This window comes from Lycorma delicatula, chromosome 2, assembly GCF_047948215.1.
Source record: "Lycorma delicatula isolate Av1 chromosome 2, ASM4794821v1, whole genome shotgun sequence".
Classification (NCBI taxonomy): Eukaryota; Metazoa; Arthropoda; class Insecta; order Hemiptera; family Fulgoridae; genus Lycorma; species Lycorma delicatula.
In genome coordinates, this window is record NC_134456.1 from 201,431,634 (window position 1) to 201,457,780 (window position 26,147).

General features: G+C 30.7%; 1 protein-coding gene across 4 annotated transcripts in view; it reads left to right on the top strand.

Annotated features, from left to right (window-relative positions):
* Positions 1 to 26,147, top strand: part of Tmem63 (transmembrane protein 63) — a 94,590-nt gene that overhangs the window by 14,610 nt on the left and 53,833 nt on the right. For 3 of the 4 annotated variants that reach the window (XM_075357010.1, XM_075357009.1, XM_075357011.1), the window contains exons 2-7: positions 11,036 to 11,225; positions 12,052 to 12,134; positions 16,505 to 16,639; positions 17,694 to 17,888; positions 22,132 to 22,314; positions 22,461 to 22,541. In XM_075357010.1, coding sequence (XP_075213125.1) covers positions 11,036 to 11,225; positions 12,052 to 12,134; positions 16,505 to 16,639; positions 17,694 to 17,888; positions 22,132 to 22,314; positions 22,461 to 22,541 — 867 coding nt within the window. Of the gene's footprint in view, positions 1 to 4,013; positions 4,113 to 11,035; positions 11,226 to 12,051; positions 12,135 to 16,504; positions 16,640 to 17,693; positions 17,889 to 22,131; positions 22,315 to 22,460; positions 22,542 to 26,147 lie in introns of all 4 variants that reach the window. The other variant, XM_075357012.1, reaches the window with a different exon arrangement.

Genomic DNA, 26,147 nt, shown 5'->3' on the forward strand with positions numbered 1-26,147 from the left:
TGGAGAGTTAATGTTACTCATCATCTACAACCCATATATAGGCACATATTAGAAAAACTCCATTATTTTGCTGTAATAAACAGTGCAGCAATCAGTTCCCACCTCCTTTTTGCCTTTTTTAAAAAGTAAAAATTCATTGCACTATGTAATTTCTTAAAGTGTTTTAATTTTAATCCTATAAAAAAATATTGGTATCAAAAATGACCTTTTTAATCTCAACTGTTTTGTGGTACTAACCCTTTTTCATTAACTTTCACCATTTTCAAGTTTTACAGAAAACTGATTATAACCCAAATTATTATTACTATGCACAATAATTATTACCTAAATTTCTTTCCAAATTCAAGGTCAAAATACTGCTGACATAACTTATATCTCTGCAATTTTTTTTTGTATCATATTAATTTCTTTAAAAAATAACACTGAATTTAGTACTCGAGCAGTATTTTTAATTCCTTGTATGAACTAAAGGAACTATTGTGATTGTGAAAAATTTTTGTTTTTAGTTTTCAATGGAAATATACATATTGACCATCTCTGAATCCATTTTGACTAGTTTCGGACCTTTTGACATCTGTATGCACATATGTATGTATATACATATGTACCTCACATAACTCAAAAATGATTAGCCGTAGTATGTTGAAATTTTGGATTTAGGACTGTTGTAACATCTAGTTGCGCACCTCCTGATTTGATTGCAATTGACTGAACCAGAAATGTCCAAAAAAGCCCAAAATCCAAAAAATGTGGATTTTGAACTTTTTCTTAACTGCAATAATAAACCCTCATTGAGAGCTTTTCAACAATGTATGATAAGTGGTACTTATTTTCATTGTTTCTAGAGTTACAGCTAAACAAAAGTTTAATTAATGAAATATTTGGATCTTACAAGGCGAAGGCACATCAGTTTGAAAGACTTCACCTCCTTTTTTTTTAACCTTTTTTTTAATTTAAATATATTGATTTATTAATAATTAATGTCTGATTGTGAGAAAAAAAATGTACGATAAATAATAATTCACTAATAACAACTAAAAGAAAAAAAATATCACAAGTTGTTGATGATATAAAATTTTGTGTACATTTCATAATAAAAAAATGTGTAAACATAATTTAATAGGCATAAAGGAAGTCATCTGATGTCCACATCAGATTTTTTATATATCCCAATGCAATATAATTAGTGTTATATTGAATAAAAATTTAATATGCATTAGATAATGATTATTATCAGTTAACTTTTCATATTTTGGCCTTTGCCTTTTTTATTAAATATTTTAATGAACAGGATTTTATGAGCTGGAAAGTTCACTTTATGCTATTAAATATGAATGGATGCTTGTTAGATGCTAAATGGGTTTAATGGTGCTTATTGTCTCACTTCTGTTTTTTCTATGATTACTGCTTTTAAAAATTTCTTGGTGTTAAAAAATTATATTAAAAAAATATAATATTCTCTCAGTGGAAATATTCCAAATAGAGATAGTCAATTTTTACTCTGCTTTTTGTTAATTAACCGATTTGTCTGGCCTTTTCATTGGTCTCTGAGAGGATGAAAATATTTCCATTGTTTATGTGTGTATGTATTTTTTTTAATCTGAGGTTATTTCATTATTATATTGTAAAAATACATTAAATACTGTAGCATTCAAATTAATCCAAACAAAACTGTTGTTACATTAGAAAGTTTCATATATGTATAATATGCCCTTCTTTATTTTTAATTATATCACATACATGAATTTGCTTATATCTAGATGTACTACACATTTTTTTGTCACAAAACTATACATACCTTACTGATTCAGTAAGGTTAAACTTTCCCAATTTTTTTTTAATCATTGCCTACAGATTTTCAATTGGATTAATATTGGAGAAGTTGTCAGGTCCATGGAATACTTGAATATTTTGTTATTTTAAATTTGTTTTCACTTTTTTGGCTGTTTAGCATGACACCAAATGTTTTGGAACACCCCACTAACTTCTGAGAAATATACTTTAAATTTGTAAAACAATAAAACTTCATGTAAAACAATTTGTTCCTTTGGCTGTTAATTTGTCCACTTCAGATAGGCTGGGGTCAGCTTTACTTTTTCTTATTAATATCTGAAATTGTGATATTAGTAATGGGAAATGTATAATTTTTATGTAGCCACAATCACACTTTTTTGATGTGAAAAGGAAAAACTTTCTTCAAATTGTTACAAGATTCACAATATTCAGTGCAACATCACAGTCAACAGATGTTTGTCATATGTCATACCAGTATGCTCTAAAAGAAAAAAAAAAATTGGTAACATTTTCTTGTAGTGTTATGAATGTTAACACTACAAGAAAACGTTAACATTTTTTTTTTATTCATTACACAAATAATGAAAAAAGATGATTTTGTAACAACACACAATAATGATTAATTCAAAACAAGCTAAATAATAGCTAAACCAAAGAACATAACCTCCCATTAATTTAAAATCATAGAGAATGGATGTGGTCAAGTAATATAGCACAAAACAGAAACAAACAATTTTTCATGTTCATATTGACACATTGCACATTGTTGTTATGTACTAATCAAAATTTAAAATTACATCATGTTTGAAAAGTAATCATACACCAAAAAAAAAAAACTGTATGTATTGCTGCGCTTGTAAAACAGTAAGTAAATATCAACTTACTTTATATTTGTTATTGGAAATGGTCCCATGAACATCTAGACATATTTTCACATATTTTTCTTGTTCTTAAAGACTCTCTCAAGTTGTTGTGGAATATTTTTGGTGAAATCACAAATAGCAGTTTGAAGTCCCTGAAGGCTTTTGGGGTTTTTCTCGATAAACATTACTTTTTGCATGACTCCAGAAGTAAAAATTTGGTGAGCTTAAGTCTGGAGAATGAGGTGGCCACAAGCCCTCAAAAATTAATTTAATCTCTGAAAATTTCTTGCAGTGATCACGCTGTCTTGTTGAATCCAAGCATTATTAATTTCATTCTTGCTTACCTCTCCTACGAACTGGTGAATGATTTCACAATAACAGGTGAATTTATTGTTTTTAAAAACAGTATTGGTCCAGCCATTCTCCTGGTTATTGCAATCCACACCTCAGTCTTCTGGTCATGTAGAGGAATTTATTGTACGGCATGTGAGTTGTAGGCAGATCGTAAACATGAGTTCTGTACATGCATATACCATGATAAATGAAAAATGCCTCATCAGCAAATGAAAATATAGTCCAAAATAATGTCAGAATTGTCTGATAGAAACTGTTGAAACCATTAACAGTATTGTATTCACTCTATTCCAACAGTCTGTGGCCTATAACTTTTGAACTGCTTTTACTTTATATGTGATGTGACTGAGTTTCTTACGAACTGCCCTGTATGCAGTTTCAATACTATTGTTTTTCTGTTTCGCCACAATTTGCATGGAATTGTTGGGACTGCATTGCATAGCAGCTATTCCATCCAGTTTTTGTTCATTGAGTACTGATATTTTACCACTTTGCTTATACTCCTTTACTGATCCTTTCTCTCAAAATTTCTCTTCATTCTTCTTTTTGTGAACAAGATGTGTAAAATTATATATATTATTTCACATACCATATGGGTATATAAAATTTCAGTATTTCTTGGATATAGTATTCAATTTATAACTAATAGGGATATTATTTCATTTTCATTACTATTCTCTAGGGGCAGCAATTGGTCTTTGTTTGGTGACTGTTAATTAAAGCTGGTAGTGGTAGCTTGTCACACTTGGGTTCAGAGGGCTTACTGATAATAAAATTAAAATAGAATAATCTAATATGATTGTGTCTAACTTAATATAAGTAATTTATTTTTTGTTTAATTTATTGCTCATTTTAAAGTTATATTCAAACATACTAGCATGTAATAAAGAGGCAATTATAAATTAGTTTATCTGTTATGATTATCATGTTTATATTAATGATCATTCTGTTTTATTATTATCAAGATTTTTTAGGTGTTTTATTTTTATCATTTTTTTTTAGAACAAATTGATCAGAGGGGTATGCATTTTGCGTAATTTTTGTTATATATTATTTGGGCTGTAGCATGATTTCTTGCATATTTCTTCATGTATTATAAAGGTGATATGCTCTATTAGAGCTTTTATTATTCTTATTTTTTACACTTTTTTATATTGCAATCTATATTTGTGCGTTTGTGTGTTATCACATCTAATACTGACATAATCATATATTTCTATTTAACACTGTGAATATATTTATGTTAAAGGTTGTATTTTTCTGTAATTTCTGTGCTTTGTCAATGTTTGCTTTTATTTTTCAAGTTTGTTTCAGAACATTATAAAATTGTGCTGTTTCTCTCTTGTATTCTATCTCTACACAATTGCTCATTTGGTATACTGAAGTTTTTTTTTTTTTGTCTTCAGTCATTTGACTGGTTTGATGCAGCTCTCCAAGATTCCCTATCTAGTGCTAATTGTTTCATTTCAGTATACCCTCTACATCTTACATCATATACATATACTGAAGTTAGAAACAATTTTCTCATTGAATTTGTACAATTCTTAAAGTTACTCTTTCTTCTCAAAAGAAGCACTATGTTATATATTACTAATACAATTTTAACTAATTATGTCTAATTTGTAAAAGTATGACTGATGCAGGTGTTACATTCATTCTACCACGTTGAGTATGTTTTCTGTAAGCTCACAGGTTTGTCATTTTCTTAGCTGCAGTTAATAGTTTTTTTTTATGTAGTCTTAACTGTGTTCAGAGTTACTTGATCAGAATGGAATAATAACAGCATAGGAGATGGAAATATTTATGTTAAGAGGCTACTCATGATTCTAATGAATTAAAGGGATTGTAACATCATTAATTCACTCTGATTTCTGGATCACGACTAATCTTTTTCAAAATTGACAATTTACTATGTCCCCCACCCAGTTAATCCAACTGCTCGACAAACAATACTTTATTTGAAATGAAAATTCTCCGTATTGTTCCTTGCAACAAAGGGACATAATCTTAGTTTTATTTTTCATTAACTTGCTCACAGAGTAGTATCCGTGACTGAATTACTTCAACATTGACTAAAGTTTATCAAGTGAAGAAATTAATGCGACATTAATGCGAAATTAATGTGACATTAAAGTCACATGTACATTCTAAAAGTGTGTGATGTACCTAATCCTTATATCATAAAGAAACTTTCTAGTTACGTTGTGTTTATAGACTTCAACATCGTGTATTTACCATGTTAAAAACCTTTTTTCTTATGACCTACTATCAATCAAAATGATCATTATGTGATAACAATATTAAACAACAAAGGTGCTAAAACTTAACATTATCAGATTCAGGTCATTGTTTCATATAATCTTTTATTGGCGAACTAAACTTTTTTGATACTACATCTAAAATATTTTTTTTTTAAATGCTGAATTTAAAGACTTGTGTTAATACTGGTTTTAATGGGTTTTGTACTAAAAGAAATAATTGTAATATAAAATGAAATGAAGTAATTAAACTTACAAACACATTCTTTTATTTATAGAATTTTAACTTGTAAATGTGTAATTATTTTTTAATAAATGAGTTAAATTAAAAAAAATTGCTTGTCATTATATCTAATTATCTCTAAATAGTTGTCATCCTATCTTAATATGGATGTTATAAAATTACACATTTGCCAGGTAAGTTTATAGCCTACAATAAGCAGCATGCAGGTATTGTAAGAAGTTCCATGAATTGAACAATGAAAAAATTGATGCAATAATTTGTAATGATTCTTGTTTGTCGTTAAATTGTTTGTATGCACAGTAAATATTGTATCTTTATTTTATGGTGTCGTAATATTACATTTTTGTCCAGCATATGTATTTATGGATTTGTTGATTATCTTTTTTGAATACCTAAATATGATTTTAGTGTTATAAAAAGAAATTTAAATAATTTTTATCATACTTGACTTTTTTTCTTTCTTTTTCCTGTTTAGCCTCCGGTAACTACCGTTTTTAGATAATACTTCAGAGGATGAATGAGGATGATATGTATGAGTGTGAATGAAGTGTAGTCTTGTACATTCTCAGTTCGACCATACCTGAGATGTGGGGTTAATTGAAACCCAACCACCAAAGAACACCGGTATCCACGATCCAGTATTCAAGTCCGTGTAAAAATAGCTGGCTTTACTAGGACTTGAACGCTGGAACTCTCGACTTCCAAATCAGCTGATTTGGGAGGACGCGTTTACCAATAGACCAACCCGGTGGGGTTGGTATACTTTATATGACTGGTTTTTTAAAAATATCAGTTAATCTTTTTCCCTAATCTAAGTGACTTCACAGTTGAAATAATTTTTTTTTTTAATTTATGTTAATTGTGACACTAAACATTTTTTTTTACTATTATTAATTTCTTTTTGTATAAACTTATACATTTAAATATCTATTTGTCCAGTGACTTTTCATTTTTTTGGGTGGCTATGGCATTAACTGTAAATTCCTTTTAATTTAATTTTAACATGAACCTAAAAATTTAGCTAAATTTTTTTTAGCTTTGGTTTTATTTAAATTCAGGTTGATAGTTAATGAGAAGTGTTGTTAGTGGAACTTACATACGCAGGGGTGTATGCAAGGGATGTTACCGGGTTTGACCCCCCCCTTGAAGGTTTAAGTACTTTTTAATATTAGGCCTGTATAAAATAAACATACTATAAATTTACACATATATATTTGACTATATTTTTAAAATCCATTGTATTCTCTCCTCTAATTTCTCACTGTCAGAGTAACAAAAAAAAATCTATTTGCATAAGATGCAGTCCGCCACCCTTCTTTCTTCAGTAATTAAATCCCCGTACTTGGAGCTGCAGCACGTACAGTACATCACTCAATGTGTAACACAGTAGCCATCATTCAGCATTCTGAGAAAGGGGCAATGCTCTCACTGGTGCGGTGGATGTCAAAGCATATATCTCTCCTCATCTACTGAAAGAGAGGAGAGACCATCAAGTCGTGTCAGTTATTAAGAAGGTATGATAAAAATACCAACCTTGCAATAAAATAAGGCCAATACCTTATAAACTTATTTGTTGTGAAACATATTGTTGGGACAGCTCTGCAGTGGAAGCAGTGCATATATGAAATATTGTACATTGTCAAGCGACATTCACTCATTTATTTAACGTTTTGTACATTTTGCAGATGATATTTTTAAATAGAAACTTTACATTATCCTTCCGTGTTCTTTAATATGTGTAAGCGACCTCAAAGCAAAATGTCGCGTGCCAGTGGTGATTCTTGTAATGTTAGTAAAAATTTTACATTTCCAAATATTTCTTCATTGCTGCAATACAACAATGCTGTCGCAAACATCTTCCCCAAACTAGTTTCATACACTCCTATGAAAACCCGGCTGATATTGAATGTACATCGATATCACTCAATAATGTTGACGTGCCTGCTGAATCATTTAGAAATGATAAGTGTATTGTTCTAGTTCAGGAAGCTTCAACATCAAGTTCCAGTGAACCGCACAGTTATATGATATTGGTGATTACGTAAGAAAAAACTTGTCTAATGAACCAGATGTCTTGAAAAATATCTGGGAACCAAATCCAGGGTTTGTTTTTCCAACAAAAGGAAAGAGAAATGTGCGATTTCAGTTTAAATGGCTTTATCGTTGGAAATGGCTTGCATATTCTGAATTTAAGGTAGGTAGTTTTTATAAATTTTGTGCAGTTTTTGCTCCAAGAAATGGTGTTGGATCTGGGTCTTATGTCAACTTTGTAGTAAGAAATTTGATGACTAGAAGGATGCCATTGAGTGATTTTCAGAACATTAGAAGTGTCTTTATCATAAATAAAGTTTGGAGGTAGCTGGTACTTTGACTGAAATTTCATGTGGTAAGAAAAAGCCTATAAATGTGCTAATGGATACTGCAGCAACTCAAAAGAAACTGGAGAACATGAAAAAAAAAATATTCCTGTTATTGAGACTAATTTGTTTTGCAGGAAACAATGTATCTGCCACACAGATTTAGGACGAATAGGGGTCGAGATCGACCAAGAACCAGAAGAAAAAGATGGCAATTTCAGGGCACTTCTTCGCTTTTGAAGTAAGACTAATACTGTATTAAAAAATATGTTGACGTGCAGTATTGGAAATGTGCAGTACACCATTCCTAGAATACAGAATGAAAAAATTGAAGTGTACAACGCGATCTGATTGTTTTAAATCTCGTGAAAAACCATAATGGCTCCAGTTGCATCTCTATTATTGCCAGTGAGACGACAGACATACCAAGCTTAGAACAATTATTACTGTGTGTTTATTATGTTGATAGAGAAAATTTCACTGTGAAGGAAAACTTTCTACAATTCGTACTATTATGATGTGACTGAAAAGGAGAAACACAATGGTGATATTAAACAAGTTGCATTCATTAAATGTAAATGTAAATAAGATTCATGGTCAAGGGTATGACGGAACTATGTCCATGTCAGGAAAAGTAAATGGAGACCAGGCACATGCAAAGGAAATAATTCCATCAGCTTTATATGTCCACTGCTCAAAACACAGCCTCAACTACCATTAGAAACTGTATGGGTACAATATCGAATCTGTATGAATTTCTTAATACCCCTAAAAGGCAACATGTTTTAAAAGCGGTGATAAGTGAAATGGAAACTACTTCACGCCATGAAAAACTCTTTCAACTTTACGTAACATGTTGATTGGAAAGGTATAATTCTGTGGCTGTGGTGGTGGAATTGTGTGACCTTATTATTGCAACCCTTCAAAGCATATCAGAATGTAATAACAAAGACTTGTCCTCACAAGCAAATTCACTTTTATGTATTTTGACTGATTGTAAATATGTGATATCTGTTTTGTATTCAAAGACTGTTTTCTTTATGTCTCCCATTGTGTAAATTCCTGCAGAATTCATATATTGATCTCATGGAAGCAGTAAACCTTACTGAAGATATTAATAGTGAAATGAAATTTATACGCAGAAATATTGATGAAGAATTTTCTAAAATTTTCATTTATGCTTGTAAAGTCTTGAATAGGTTGGGGTCCTTCATTCAAATCCCTCACATGGCAGCGCAAGCAAAAAACCATGTAAACTTGAACTTATTAGTAATACCAGAACTTTACTTCCGTGTCTCTACTTTTATTCCATTTCTGGATACCTTCATGCCCCAACTAGATTCGCATTTTGTGAAACACAAGGAAATATTGGAAGGCCAGTGCCTTTACCTATGAACCCAGATCTTCTGCCCCGTCTCAAGTTTATGCTTTCACTTCGCTCACAGAATTCTATGCCAGTGACATAAGAAGCGGTTGCCAGGAAGACCTAATAATGAATTAATTATGGTACAGAAAAATTGCATGTCTTGAAAAGTAAGACCAACCAAAAATAGCCATAGATGGGTTAACTATGTGCATTCCCAACATAATGCCAAATATATTCACTTTGTTAGAAATACTAGCTGCACTCCGAGTGTCCACATGTATAAATGAACAATGTTTCTCAGTATTACACCATCTAAAAACATACTTGCGTAATTCTACTGGAAATCGACATTTGAATGGATTAGCACTCCTTAATACACAGAGAAACTACACTCCAACCGCAGAAGATGTGTTAAATGAACTAATGAAAAAAAAAAAAAAAACGTTGTTTGGACATTGTATTGTGAATGCTGAAACTTCTGAAAGTAGTAACAATATATATATATAAGCTACGTACATTATAAATACTATATTAATTTAACTACCAGTACTCTTTTTAAACAATGATTTTTCAAAACATTAATACATTATTGAGAGTACTGATTTGAATGTTTGAGACAACTGCATTCAGATCTTTATTCAAATTCTTTCATAATATTTGGGTTCATCAGTGCCAGTTTCATTCTTCAACCTCTGTGGGTTCCATATTGACATGTGTTTAATTAAATTTATTTCATTATATTTTATTTGTTATGTAAAGTGTCTTACCTATCGTATACAAATAACGGTTGACTAAAATAGATGTTAAAAGTTGTTTAAAAAATTGTACCCTATGACTGTAAAAAAAATACATTACAGAAGATTTTATTAAGGTATTATGGTAAATAACACATGTTATATTCGAACATATATAATATATGTAATATTCGAACATTGTAAAATAAATATATCAAACATTATATAATAATAATAATAATAATAATATAACACTCAAAATTTAAAATACCGATGTCAATTGTAAACAGTTTTAATAATGACCCCTCTTAACAAAATTCTGCTTACACTATTGTATATCTGTGTAAGTACATTTATTACCTAGGCTTTAAATCTAATAATTAATCCCTGAAAAAAATTATGCTCCAGCAGCATAAAAAAGCACATTAGTTGATTGTATCATATTAATTTCTAATCTACCAAGTAGATAGGCCATAATTTTTGGTCTTAAGCTAAATTTTTGGTCTTAAGTGCATGAGTCATAAGTTCTGTGGGTTAATTCCTTTTAATATTCTTTTTTGTTCTTTTTATTCTTTCTTTTCTGTTTATCTTTAATGGCTTAATTTTCTATTGATGCCTTGATGGTTATGTTATTTCTTACCTGGGGTCCATTTTATTGTACCATACTGGCATCACCTGCCATGAGGCTTCTTGGAATTCAGTAGAGTGGCAACTCTTGTCAGTATAACTCTCTGGGTACTCTGTGGGTTGAATGAAAAGTCAAATTAATTACTGTTGTGCCTTACGGTAAAGCTGAACCAGCTTTACCAATATGAAAGAAACCAAAAAATAAATTTATTTGATTATTTCATGGTAAAATTATGAGTTTGTATTGTAAGTGACTGTTATTTATTATTTAATTTCTGAGTACAGTTTTTTAGATCTTGTATTTATATTAATTTGTCGTTTTATTTAACATTAGTGATACTTTAATGTACTGTTAAAAAGCCATCATGTGGTTTGATTTGATTTATTATGTAATTTGATATGAGTTTATAGTTTTTTATTATTTTTATATTATTTTAGGTGTTGCCTGTTTATTATGTCTTTAATGGCTTTAACTAGAGATAATCCACATCAGTATACAGATGATGATCATGTACAGTTATTAAGTAGCAGCAAAAATAAATGTTTATTCTATAATAGAACACGAATTATTACATCAGCTTATGAAGGCATTCCTGAGAATTTGCTACTTAACTTTCTTGGTTGGCTTGTAAGTATATTAATAAATATTGCTAAAAGAATATACACAGAATTATATTTCTCACATTTTGATTAAAATGCATTACTTTGTTAGAATCATATTTTCTATTTATAAAATTTTAGACAAAAGTTTAGTTGCTTTTGTTATTAATATTTTTATAAAAAGTTAACACTTATAATTATTTTTTTAGTTAATGTGTATTTTTTAGTTAACTAGTTTTTTGTTTGTTTGTGTTACGAGTACAATAAAATGATTAATTAAACAAAATATTTTAGATTTAAAAATCCTATTTTAAAATTATAAACTAGATCAAAGTAAAGAGTTTGCAGTTTTATTTCTTAAGAATCAATTTGTTCAGAATTTTTATTGACATCAGTTTTCAGTGAGATGTCACTTTTATAAATAAGTTAGTTGTAACCACATTGATTGATCATAGTCGAATGTGACTTTAATGATAAATATCTTGTAAATTACAAAAGACTATAAAATTTGTTAAATTAGGTGGAAAGAATGGATAACTCACAGTTGTAATATTTTCTATTTGATGAAACATTAGTTTCGTTTTGCTGTTTAGCTCTATTGTGTCCTGATGGTTTTCATTTGAAATTTTGGTTAAATTTTTTGTTGATTCTTGGTAAAACTGATTTTTCCCATTATCAAACAGAGAGAACAACAATTGTAAGCAAATTATTTTATTGAAATCATTTACTGAAAGTATTGATATGATTTCAAGAATTGAAATGTTTCAATCTATAAATTTATGTTCAAAAAATGTTATCTTTTCCTAATCTGTAATCAGTTTACCTTAACCATAGAAAATGCTTTCATGTTTCAGATACTTGTAACACTGTTTGCTTGTTTGAGGAAGAGAGCTTGGAATTATGGCCGCCTTGCACTTGTTCAGAAAAATGAAGAAAAGTAATTTTTTTTAATATATTAATCAGTTACATTTAACACTAATTGTGGTTGTGTGTCTGTCTGTTTATTTGTGTGTGCATGTGCATGCACACATGTGTGTGTTTAGTGTTTTATAACATAATTAGATATTTTAGAAAGTTAAGCAGTACAATTGGGAGTATTAATCTACAATGTGGTTATTTGATTTTAAACCCCAATTAATGCTTGCTACTGTGATTTTAGAAATATTTATTATTTCATCTGTTAATATTAGCAGAAATTCATTTTATTAATGTAAATTAACTATGTACATTTTTTAATTTTATACACTTGTTTGTTGCGAAGAACTGCAAATACTGCAAACTGCAACACTGCAAACTGAAAAACTGCAAATATAACTATATTTGCAGTTTCTCAACTCATTTATATCATACAAACTTCTTTGCTATGTTATTATGAACGCTTCTTTAGATTAGATAGATGTAATAAACCTGGTAAATTACATTTCCTGTTGAACTTCAAAATTTATTCCTTTTATTTACTATTGCATTATATTTATTTATTAATAAAATATTATTACACACACCTTGTATACAGGTGTGTAAATATGAAACCAGAATTTTTGTTTAGAAAATACACTTTTAATATAGGAAAATGATAAAAAATATTTTATTCTAAATATTCTCCATCGCTAGCTCTACATTTTTCCCATCTCTCTGACAATTTATGAATGCCATGCCAAAAAAACTGTTGCTCTTTTCAGGCAAACCAATCATCGAGCCATTTTCATAAGAAGTGAAGCACTGCTCAGTAGGTGCGTGTCCCATTGATGCAAATAAATAGTTGTTGGACGGAGCTAAGTCTGGTGAGTAAGCCGCATGTGAAAGTTTTTCCCAACTGAACGCCTCAATCGTTTCCTTGACCGTTTTTACTGTGTGTGATGGTGCATTATCATGAAGCAAAATCATTTTGTGTTGCCTTTTTTGATATTCTCGTCATTTTTCACGCAATGCTTGATTCAAATCAATCATTTGTTGTTGGTAGCGTTCAATATTAACAGTTTTGCCAGGTTTTAGCAGCTCATAATAGATCACACCCTTCTGGTCCCACCAAACACAGAACATTATCTTCTTTCCATAGCGATTTGGCCTTGAAATCGATATCGATGGTTCGCCTGGAGTTATCCATGATCTTTTACTCTTAGGATTCTCAAAATATATCCACTTTTCATCACCTGTCACAATTTGATGGAGAAATGACTTCCTTTTGTACCTGGCAAGCAGCATTTTGCAAGTGGTGTTTCGGTTTTCTTGCTGTCTTTCATTCAGTTCATGTGGAACCCATTTTTCCATCTTCAGAATCATTCCAATGGCTTTCAAACATATGGAGATGGCTTCCTGTGTTACATTTAATTGATCTGCGAGTTGCGTTTGAGCGTCATCCTCATCCAACAATGCTTGCAATTCACTGTCTTCAAACTTTTTCGTTAGTCTTCCACATTCTTCATTTATCATGTCCAAATCACCACTTATGAATTTTTTTAACCACTCAAAGCACTGTGATTTAACAAGAGCATGCTCACTGTAAGCTTCAACAAGCATTCAATGTGATTCTGCAGCAGTTTTCTTTAAATGGTGACAGAAAATCAATGCTGTCCGCAAATCGTAGTTTGTAGATACAAAACTCAAAATTTTCAACGCTAATTAAAACTATGCTGTTATATGAAACTTGTATTGTTGTGAGTTGAAAATCTTTGTTAGGTCTCAAAGAAAGAAAACAGCACCAATGTTGCAGTTTGACGGTAACTACATTGACAGCTAGGGCCATCTATGGGCAAATTCCAGTTTCATATTTACACACCTGGTATTTGATAATTTTTTTTTTCCACAAGTGCTTTGCAGTACATACTACTTCCATAAATGTACATGTTAATTAAAAGTTTATTCAAAAATATATAAGAATATTAATGTCATTCTTTCCTCAGACAGATTAAAACTGATTGTGTTTTATTATAAAGTATAAATTATTAGTTTTATTTTGGTACTGTATTTCTTTTACATTTTTAAATAAACTTTTAATTTTTTGGCATCTATATTTATTTATGAAGGGATATTTACTGAGAAACTGCTTGTAAAGAAAAAAAATTCTCAAATATACACAGTTCACAGTAAATTCAATAATATCGAATTAATAATTTTATTAATAATTAATTAAATCTATGTTCTGCTGCGTAATGCTGTTCATTAATGAATTATTTAGTAATTCATTTATTTATTTGAATTCATTACATTTTTGTTTTTATTTTTATAAATAAGTAAATATATTTACTCAAATTGTTATTGGATAGTGTCAGTTTTTATGAATGCTGGTGTGAAAGTTTTATTAGAAATAATTTTCTTCAGTTATTAGGTACAAACTCATTCTTTGGGATACCTCGTTAGATCTTTAGTGCTTCAAATGGCAATAAAGAATTATTTGCATAATTTAACAGGTTCCTCTTTAAGTTTCACCCAGACTGTTTTTTTGTTCAGTTGTTTTATTTATTGCATTCTTGTTTTTATTATTAATAAAGTGTTTTTTTAATGAAGAAATATATGTATTCACTCTAAATATTGTAGGATAGTGTTGATTTTCATAAATGTTAGATGTGGTAAAAAATTCTTCTTTACCACAATGTATTGATATTATATATTACCACAATAGATTGTTTATTTTTCAAAGTGAAGTCAACTGATTAGGCAGGCTTTTTGCTTGTTTGATTAGAGCTTAAAACATTTATTTTCATGTAGAAATGTGTGCTTTATTTTGTTTGTTAAAAAAAAATTATATAATGTGATTGTTTTTCCAGATTATCATATTTACTAGATATATATTATTAAACATATTTTATACTGTTAATAAAGCTATTTAGGTTTACATATTGTTTCTTGAATTATATTAGTACAAAAAAAATATATTTTAAATGTATTAATTGAATAGCAAAATATGTAAGTAACAAGTAATTCTTCAGAGGTTGATAAAGTATAGTAATTGATCAGCATATTTCTATATATCAATAACAGTTCTATATACTGTAAAACTTCAGTTCAGATTAGTTAAACAGGATTAATTTTCCAAAAATAGGAACTATTAGGTTTAGATTTGAAGATAATTTATTTTAATTTTAAAATCAATCTAGGATACACTCAAATAAAAAATAATTTTATGTTTAAAAACTTGGCAGTTGTTATTGTTATCTTTAACACGTTAAGACATATGATGCCTAAAATACCAATGAGTATTATGGCATAATGAATTTGATTTTTACATCTTTAACTTTTGAATGATTCATCCATATTTTTTGAAGCTTTTTTGATTTATCCTGTTGTAGTTATTTATAGTTTGTGTATTTAACTTACTTTTAGCCACATCAATTAATAATTTTATTATTCAGTGATTTTTATTCTACTTTTGTTGTGTATATATTATTATGAAAATAAAAATTCAGAAAGGAACTTTACTAAACATGGTTGCATAAACGTAACATCAGTATAAAGTATTAAAATTTGTTGAACCCATGGTTCTTAAATAATATGTTTGTTAACAAGTATCATATTTAAGAATAATTTTATTTTTAATCTGTTGTGTGTGGGTGTGTGTATCTGTATCTACAATATTTTTCTTCCTATCACATTATAGAAGTCATTCAAAAACTTAATATCATTAGTAGGTATATTCAAAACTAGAAAACTAATTAATAAATTTTTTTAAATAATGAAAAAATAAATTTGTGGTCTCTTTAAATCATAAGTTGGAAAATTGAGGACTATTGTACTTGTATAGACATAGTTGTTAAGTACTTAGTATGTAATTGTTGCACTAATGAATTTAAATAAGCTATTGGAATAAGCTGATCTGAATAACTTTGGAAAATCTGTTAATTTTTTAAAATAAAATTTGAAGCACAAGTCTCATTTGTGTTTGGGATCAGCTGTGGATCTACCAAATAGTTTACAAGCAGCAAAAGTTAGTGGTGCTGTTCACAGTAGGAATATTTCATTTCATGAATATTTATTTTTCATTCTATTGACCAAAAGATATTGACACATGCATGGCTGTTAGTATTAGTACAGCGGAATATCAGTTACCTTAATTTTGATGAGGATAGTTTAATTGTGTAGAATGTGAAGTATATAATATTAGATGAGGAATATTTGTGTATAATACATACAAAATTCAGAATAAAATAATGATATACGTATATAAATTAGAATGTGTTGTAGGTAAAGAAGATAAGAGATTAAAGTAGGCTTAATTAGGTAAGCAGAGGCAAGAAACCTACATTTAATTAAATAACAGTTTGGAATTCTGTTTTATTTTAAATATAGAATAACTGTGGTTTTTTTTTATAGGTGGACTCAGTTGTTTTATGGAACAATGGATGAAGTTGTTGGAGCAACTGAAATTAATTCTACCACATCACTTGATTCTAGTATACATATAGATCGTGGGTTCTGTTCTTGGCTTATTGCAATTTTTAAGATAAAGTATGTTGATATTTATTTTTAATAATTTTTAAAAAGTATTAAATTTTCCTGGCATTACTGTTGAAAAAAAAAGTCTAGTAGATAACACTGATTTTCTTTTGCGTTTGTAATATTACGTTAAAGCTGTGGTTCCCAAATTTTTCTGAGTTACGGCACCCTGTCTGAGTCAGAGATAAAAATAAATAAAACTCATGTATCTTCATTATTTTTCTACTCTATTAACATTAAATTAATAATTATAAATGTCTTGGTTCAATTAATTATAAAGCTTTTACAGTATTTCATGGCGCCTCTGTGAAGAGGCTGCTGCTCCCCCAGGGCACTGTGGCGCACAGTTTGGGAATCATTGCATTAAAGTATCTAAACATTAATTTGCACATCCCTTTGTTACAAAAATTTATTGAATTTAAAAAATGATTTAATATTTTTCATTATTTAAATCTTATTTTGTTGGAAGTGTTTCATTATTATTATTATTATTATTATTATTATTATTATTATTATTATTTTTAATTTATAGTTTGCTATAACAATCAAGTGGTATTCCAATGATTTTTTGTGAATTTTACAGTTTGTGGTTTAAAAAATGATCATTTTATCAAAATAGATAATCAGAACTGCTTAGTGCTTTTCCTTTTCTTTTTTCTTTGTTCTGTTATCACTTTTACAATGATATATGTTTCTTCAAAGTTGGTAAATTTGTATTATTGATTAATAAACATAAATGCAAAGATACATGCTAACTGGGTTTCTCATTGAAACTTAATTTTTTACAGAGATACATATATTAATTAACATTTTATTTGTAGTTTTTAATGGTTTTTTAATAACTTTTAACAAATGTATCCATTCTGAAATACCAGATACTTCTGCAAAAGAGCTAAACAGAATTATGAAATTAGAAAAATAGTATTATTATTTGTTTTTTACAAATAGTTATATTGTACTGGTGGAATGAACTCTGTTTATTAGTACCAACATTATGTTACTGATTTAGTTTCACTTTAAGTAGTTTTAAGTATATGTGTATTAATATTTGATATAATATTAACAGGGATGAAAATATTTTACAAAAAAGTGGTTACGATGCTGTTCAGTATTTATCTTTCCAAAGACATATTATTGTTTTGGTTACCATTATTACATTAGTGTCATTGGTGATTGTTTTACCTATAAATTACCATGGAAGTTTGCTTGAAAGTAGCGACCAGTTATTTGGACGTACTACCGTCAGTAACCTTCACCCAAAGTAAGTATTTCACAGTGATTATTTTTCTACATATTAACTGTATGCATTATACAAATTAAATTGAATTGATTTATTTATTTGATGTTTAAAGAATTAAGTTCATTCAATTTGTGTTAAATTACTATTACAGATTATTAATTTTGAAAATTATTTTTAGTTTCTCTGTGTAAATAATAAGAATTATATTTATTACACTTGGTTACTAACCGTAGATAACAGGAGTGCCGTTTATTATCTTGGGATCTCTAAGAAATGAAAATTTTCTAAAAATCAACCCAAAAATTTTTGAATGAATTATAATGCCCTTTCAATATTCTGCAGAGAATCTGTATTTATCTGTCTGTGTGAATGAATGTTGTGTGTAGTGCTGTATTTTTTTCCAGTTACAAAATTTACTACTTTATGGTAGTGAAATTTATGTAAGAGTGTAACTATATTACACTCTAAAAATTTGGGATGTGTTTAATAAATAATGATAAATACTGTATTTATTCAAGTAACCCCCGCACTTTCTTTCTTGGAATTGGAGAGAAAAAATAAGGGTGCGGGGCTTACTTGAAACATAGCCTAGAGCCAGGATAATTTATCTAAACGTTTTCTTAGAAGTACCTAAATTCAATCACATAAATATAGTTACATTAGGCTTTCGTTTATCAATACCGGATGCCGCTTAGTCTTTCTATTAATGATGACTATTTCAGAACCTATATTAGAAGAAAATAAATGGAAAAATACAGTACCATAATGATTTTCATTAAAATCATTATGTAATGTCATACTTCGCTGAACAAAGATCAGAACATAATTTCTTCATTTTTTTAAACCAAATACTTCTCTATCTGTACTCGAACTATTTAAAGCAAAACGCAGTTGTTTTTTTTCCTATTTCTGTTAAATATTTTTTCTATTCAGTGTAAAATTTTCTTCATTATCTTATTATTTTTATGTATGATTAAGTTTTTGTAGTGAATGGAGCCATTCTTCAAAACATAAAATCTTTAATTATAAACTTTTTTTTTCTGAAGCTGTTAGTGATGTTATCACATCCCTAATCTTATAAGAGAAAGAAAGCAGAGTCTTCTGCTAGTTATCATTCATCATTTTTCCTATGATTATTCACTACATTATCACTTAAAAAAAAAAAAAATGCAATTTAATTTTGTAATGTAAGATTGAAATTTTTTTTTAGAAAAAAATGTGGCTCTTTTTTTTAACCTTTTGGTTCGCAGTTAAGAAATTTTTTTTCGCATGGGATGAGATAAATGCTTTGTAGCGCATGTAAAAAATGCCATGCCTGACCGGGATTCGAACCCAGGACCTCCAGGTGAAAGGCCAAGTCACTACCACTCTTTTTTACTTAGTTCCCCTTTATAGATTTTTTGTTTAAAAATTGATTTGTAATCAAGGTATAATATTACATTTGTATTAGTTAAGGAATTTCCATTCTAAAAATTAATATGGTAGATTAATATGATAGGAAAAATCATTTCTGCTGTGTCTTAACGTGATGAGAGGAAAACAATAGAGGTTTGTACAATGATTATAGATTGTAAACGATTATGTAAGGAAAGATCAACAGAAAGCAACATGGAGGACAAAGAATATTATAGCTGTGCAATTCAAAGAATAGTTTAATTATTCATAAAATTGATTATTTAGAGTAAATGTGAATAAGATAAAAATATTCATGATGGTTGTCAACCATTGTTCAAGGGTAGCACAATAACAATATGAAAAAAATAAAATATGAACAAAATCATTGACTTTTAACCCAAATTTCACAGATATATGATCAGATACTCATATTAAACACTGTATATGCTTACTATTTAATTTTCTATAACTAAGTCACAATTGATTGACTAAAATTCAGCTTAACTTCCAGAAAAATCATAAATTACGGACCAACTGTAGTTTGCAGGAATTTTTGGATTTCTTTTTAATTGTTAGAAAATTTTATTTTAGATTTTCATCCTTAAAAAACTTTGTTACTTATTTGCAAAGATATGATCTGTTATCAAGAAAATATGCTACATATCCACCCACATAACACCAGTATTGACTTTTTAAAAATTAATTGTAATTTTCAGCTCCTGCATATTTCCAACCTGTGTGGTAAAGTGGTAGTATCTCTCTTTCATTTGGGTGATTCTGGAATCAAATCCTTTTCAGACTTGGTGTTTAATAGACAAAAAATAGATTAAAAAATTATGTGATAAACTAAATTTTGTTGCTTTTAGTTATTTAATCAATAAATAAATAACCATTTGAAGGAGGCTTTTATATGAATAAATAAAGTTGATGGGAATAGTGGAATGGACAATATTTTAGGAAAATTGTTCTGCAAGGTAATTTTGTTTTTCCTGTAAGATGTAAAAAACACTATTAACTGGAACAAGAGTGTTAAGTCTCCTTGTTTCTAGCCAAATGTGGTAAATAGCTTTTACATACGAGTTCTGTTCTGAAAATAAGCAAACTTTATTTTTGTAATCTTTATTATTAATTTGACAGATTATTGATCCTTGTCCCCTTCACAAGTATTCCTTCCCCTATTCACACACTTTTCCCAATGGTGTTTCCTCTTCGCAAAGCAGTCCTGGATAGCTTCATTTGAAATTGCGTTTAAGGTCCATGAATTTGTTTTAATATCACATCAATAGTCCCAGTGTCCTTTCATCACTGATTTTAATTTCAGAAATAAGAAAAATGTTGCAAGGAGCCAGGCATGGCAAGTGATGTTGACTGATAAATTGACACAGCCGTGGGCGGGCGCACTGTCATGTTGAAGGAACCATGAATTGTCTCGCCACCATTCTGGTCTCTTTTGCAGATTTTTTCATGTAACCATTGTAAACACCTTGATAGTACACATGGTTCACTGTTTTACCTCGAGGAAAGAATTCAAAATCCACAATTCCATTAAAATCGAAAAAACAGAGGGCATCACTTTGACACTGGATTGAGACTGATGTGCTTTCTTGGGGTGTGGAGATTCTTTACCAATCCATTGTAATTATTGAAATTTTGTCTCAATGTCTTAGTCGTAAAGCTTTTATCTCCCAGTATAATCCTTTGCATAAATGTTTTGTCATCATTGACTTACTCAAGAAGTTGCTGACAAATGTCCACTCAGTGTTCTTTCTTTCGTTCGGTCATCAAATGAGAAACAAAACTGCTGCAACTCAGTGGATGTTCACTTTTTCAGTCAAAATGTCATGGCACATTCCAATTGAGATGCAAGTTCTCTTGACGATTTGCATGCTCCAGATCGTTGAATTTTTGAACGAGGGTGTCATCAGTTGAAGTCAAAGAAGGCCTTCCTGGTCAAGGGTCATCTTCATTTGACTGATAACACTTTCAAATCCTGAAAACCATTCATAACATTGCATATGATCCAGAGCATCACCTCCATAAGTTTGTTTCAAAAGTTGAAACGTTTCTGTGAAAGTTTTCCCTAGTTTCACCACAAAATTTTATGTTGTATCGTTGCTCTTGAAAATCACACATAACAAAAATTGCTGTTAACAGTTTTACACATTGCACTCAAATAACAATAACATGAAAAATATACAAGATATCAACAGTCCAAGAACTTGTGGTTATAGAGGAGGTTATGCGGAACACAATGCTGCTAACTGTACATCACTAAATATCTCCGTTGGCATGTAATTAAAAATGTTCAGTTATTTTCTGAATAGACATCGTAAGTAATATTGGCCTCATTATTAAAGATCTTAATGACCCAAGACTACTTCCAATTTATATATGTTAGAAAATTTTAAGGTCATACATTGAGAATGCTTTAAAACTATGGTGATTGCAGAAAGAGAAGTATTGCTAATAATACACCTAATTTTTAAATCTGGAACAGGTGTTAAAAGATAATGGAATTCAACTCTGTTTTTAAGTTTTTATTGAAGTATTTTACGCATATGGAATGAAAGTATGCCAGAGAAATTTTTGTCTTACACCTCATTTTTATATGATTTCATTCATATAATTAGTGAGAAATTATGTGTAATCTAAACTTTATTCTAAAAAAAGATTTTTATTACAGTAATTTTGTAAAATTGTATGTTCATTATTGTTCAAATCTGTTTTTGAAACTCTGAACAATTTCATGGCACTGTTCATCATGTAAATGTGGAAAAAACTTTTGATTTGGCTTAGCAACAGTTTAAAAAATAAACTAAAAAAACTTATTTTCATCTAATATGATTAAAATTTTGATTAATTTTTACAGTTCACACTGGCTTTGGGTTCATGTTACACTAGCTATACTTTATCTACCCCTGGGTATATATATAATGAGAAGGTTTTCTGTAAACCTCAAATATGAAGATCGTGACACTGTTTCTAGAACACTAATGATATCTAATATTCCTCATATGAATTGTGATGCTGATGATTTACATAGACATTTCAGGTAATTATCTATTTATTTGTTTGATATAATTTTTACTGTAATATTTTATCAGCTCAGAAATATATTTAATTTTCTCTTTTTGTTCTGTACTAATGATATTTGTATTTTAAAGTTTTTTAAAAAATATTTTGCTCGTTTCTTTTTAGGGAAGCATATCCTGAATTTGAAATTCAAGGAATACAACTAGCATATAATATTACACGTGTGAGTCAGCTCAGTAAAGAAAGGTTGGTATTACTATTTTTTAAATATTTTTTTATATAGTTTTATTTCATTTAATACTACAGTTCACTTTTTAATTCATAATTCAAGAGATGGTATTAGACACTCTCTATCATTGAAAAATCCCCGACAGGAATTCTTATTCTTTAAAACTTCAGGGGTTAGTGTCCCCACGGGCCTAGCCTCTGCAGCTTTTTCCCCCACTACACACTGAGCTGCAGAACACTTTACACCATACACTTACAGTAGTGTAAGTGTATGATGTAAAGTACACCAAGTACAAGTGTAAACCAAGTACACTACACAGTTTATAACATTTACCCTTACACAACTACAGTATAACATTTTACATTTTTCTTAAACATTTTTTTTAGTACAACATTTTTTTTTATTCTTACACATACACTCTGTGATGTTGTGACAACTTACGAAGCGCAAGTGTAAACCAAGGTGGGAACTATCGTGCTGATGAGTGAATAGCTCTACATAGTGAGTCTCAAACGATGTTCTCTGGGCACCAGGGTGAACCCAGTTGCATTGATTTCTAGCTCCAGTACGCGTGCACTCTGCTGGAGTAATGCGTTATATCACCAGTACTTGTGGAACCAAAATTACAAGTCTAAACGAGGTTTCTATGATGGTTGGTGGTCCATCTGAAAAAACTTTGTCTGATGAGGATGTCAGTAATGTAGAAAATAAGGCAAATTGTAAAGCAACCTGCCGCAGTTTAAGAATGTTAGATTTGTTGTTATGCGAAATACTCAGGAAGGTGGCTCCTTTCACAAAGTCTCACCCTTCCTAATCAACAAGGTAATAACATGATCATGTGGCTCAGTGAAGAATATCAAAAAATTAAAAGATAGATTGATATTGGTTGAAACTCATAACGATGAACAGAGTAGATTTCTTTTTTACACATTACTAAGAAGAAAAGGAAATTCTCAGAATCTACCGAGCAGAAGCTATCTTTTCCAGTGGCAAGTAGAGAATATAAAAGTACAATTAACTCAAGGAAGCTGGTTAAACCACATGTGTTTTTTGTCACTGCTATATCACAACAACCTCCAACAAATTTGTGTAATCAGCAGGGGCGGATCCTGCGATGAGCTGAAAAAACTTGTTCAGGTGTTATTTGATCAGTTGCTTCACTTACCGCCACTATTTCTGAGTGAATAAGAAGTCATTTGTCGCAGTTAGTGAATCAGGTCGTGGGGTCTCTCTTAAGGTCCCTGTCTCCAAAAATTTACTCATACAGGCAGGAGTGGTCACAGCTGGTGGTGAGTCATCTGCTAAGCTCCCTGTTAAGGGAGCCCCCACAACCCTCCTCTCTGGGATGTCCTCTCTGACGACATCCCATTTAGGAGGATTGTGGGAGCTCCCTTTATCAAAATCCTATCCCATTTATCAAAATCCCCCTCCATATCACGCTTTCTGGAGGATGTGGTTGAGGAACCACTCAAACCTTGGGCATTGGAGTTCCTTACCATCAAAACCATGAAGAAGAAAAACTGGATCACATACAACTAATTTTTATATATTTCTTAAAATTCTGTATCTGTAACTCTGTACCTTTACTTTGGACATTATTCAGTGGAACGTTAGAGATCTTTGGTCCCATTTTGAGGATATTAAGGTATTGGCGCACACATGACCCCACTAATCATGTGCTTTCAAGAAATACGAGGACTATTCAGAAAGTAAGGAACATTTCCACCTGATGCCGCCAGGCGCACGCCAATCGCGTGTATATTGGTGTGCTCGTGCTCGGCACCTCAGTCAGCGTCCAGCCGTGGTGACAACGGGAACATCTCCGCACTGCCCTTTTTTAATATACAAATTTGAAATGTGTGCTGCAATTGAAAATTCGTTTTTTGTTGGCAAAAAACTTAAAACCAATAGAAATTCATGGGGAACTGTGTGAAGTGTACGGGAACAACGTAATGAGTGAAGGTTCTGTCAGGAAGTGGTGCATTCAGTTTAAAAATAGCCGAAAAAACATTCACGATAAAGAGAAGAGTGGACGTCCGAGCATTGTGACTGACGATCTGGTCTCCAAAGTTGACGAAAAGATTCGTGAAAACCGCCGTTTCACAATAACTGAGCTTTCTCTATGTTTCCAACAAGTTTCACGGACTTTATTGTTTGAAATTGTTTCACTGAAGCTAGGCTACCACAAATTTTGTGCAAGATGGGTGCGTCACTGAGTGGTTGAGATCACAGGCGGCAGAATTCTATGACACAGGAATTTCAAAGCTTGTCTACCACTATGAGAAGTGCCTGAATTTGTATGGTGATTATGTTAAAAAGTAGTATTTTAGTCCCTCTTTCACATGTATATAATAAAAAGTTTTTCTTGTACTTGGTTTTTTTAAATTCCAAAACGTTCCTTACTTTCTGAATAGCCCTCGTACATCTTTTACAACAAGATGCAATAACACTTAGGAGCTATTTCTGTGAGAGATACGATTGTCTAATAGACAGTAGAGAGACTGGTGGAATTGCTATTTTCATTTGGAATGAGGTGTCGGCTACAAGAGTACCACTAGCTACCCTTATTCCTGTTGTTGCTGTAAAGATCTCTGTCCCCTTCAAATTGCACATCTGCAATTTGTATCTCTCACCAAACTCGGAGTTCAGTGCTCTAGAAGTATCAGATCTCACACAAATCCCATTGACGTTAATAGTAGGAGACTTCAATACCCACCATGTTTCCTGGGGCTCAGCTTTCTGCTCCTCTCAGGGAAATGTGGTAAACAGAGTGAGACAAGAGTTAGACCTTTGTCTACTGAATGATGGGTCACATACATTCATGTCCTTATCATCTGGTGCATTGTTCAACATCAACCTCTCCGTATACTCGCAGAGTGTACTCCATCATCTTAATTGGTCTGCCTGTGATGACTTTCATGGCAGCGATCACAAGCCAATTATTATTGCTTTTGATGTTTATCGCAAGGTGAGGAAAAAGCCACAAAGATGGATTGTTGAAAGATTGGAAGGGTTGTATCACAAAGCGTTCCCATCACATTGTCAGTAGCACAGGCATCCTTAATCAGCTTTCCTCTTCTATGTCCATATTACTTGAGAATGCTAATAGATACATCCTACAAACATCAGGAAACCCTACATGACCTTCCGGTTCTTAGTGGAGTGATGATTGCCAGAACGCTATCAGGCACTGCATAGATTTAACCGCAGGCCTACAGGCAAACATCTGAATTTGTACCGTAAGATAGAGATGGAAAGATTATTGTTGAATGTTGGTGAATAAATGCTCCATTTGCATTCAACAAGTTGTGACATGCACTTACAAACTTGCGTGACATGTCCCCTGGACCTGACAACGTTTATCTTGTTATGCTGTTGCACCTTCCTCGTTTGGGATTTCATCTATTGAACATTTGTAATGGTGTATTTTCTGCTCAAGTCTTCCCACCCATCTGGTTGGGAGCCGTTGTCATACTAGTACTTAAGCCTGGTAATGACAAATCAAGCCCCTCAAGCTACTGCCCTTTCTCCTTGAAAATGATCCTACGGAAGATAATGGAGAGCATGGTGAGAACCACGCAGACTTACGTGGTACATGGAGGGACATGGCCTTTTATCTCCAG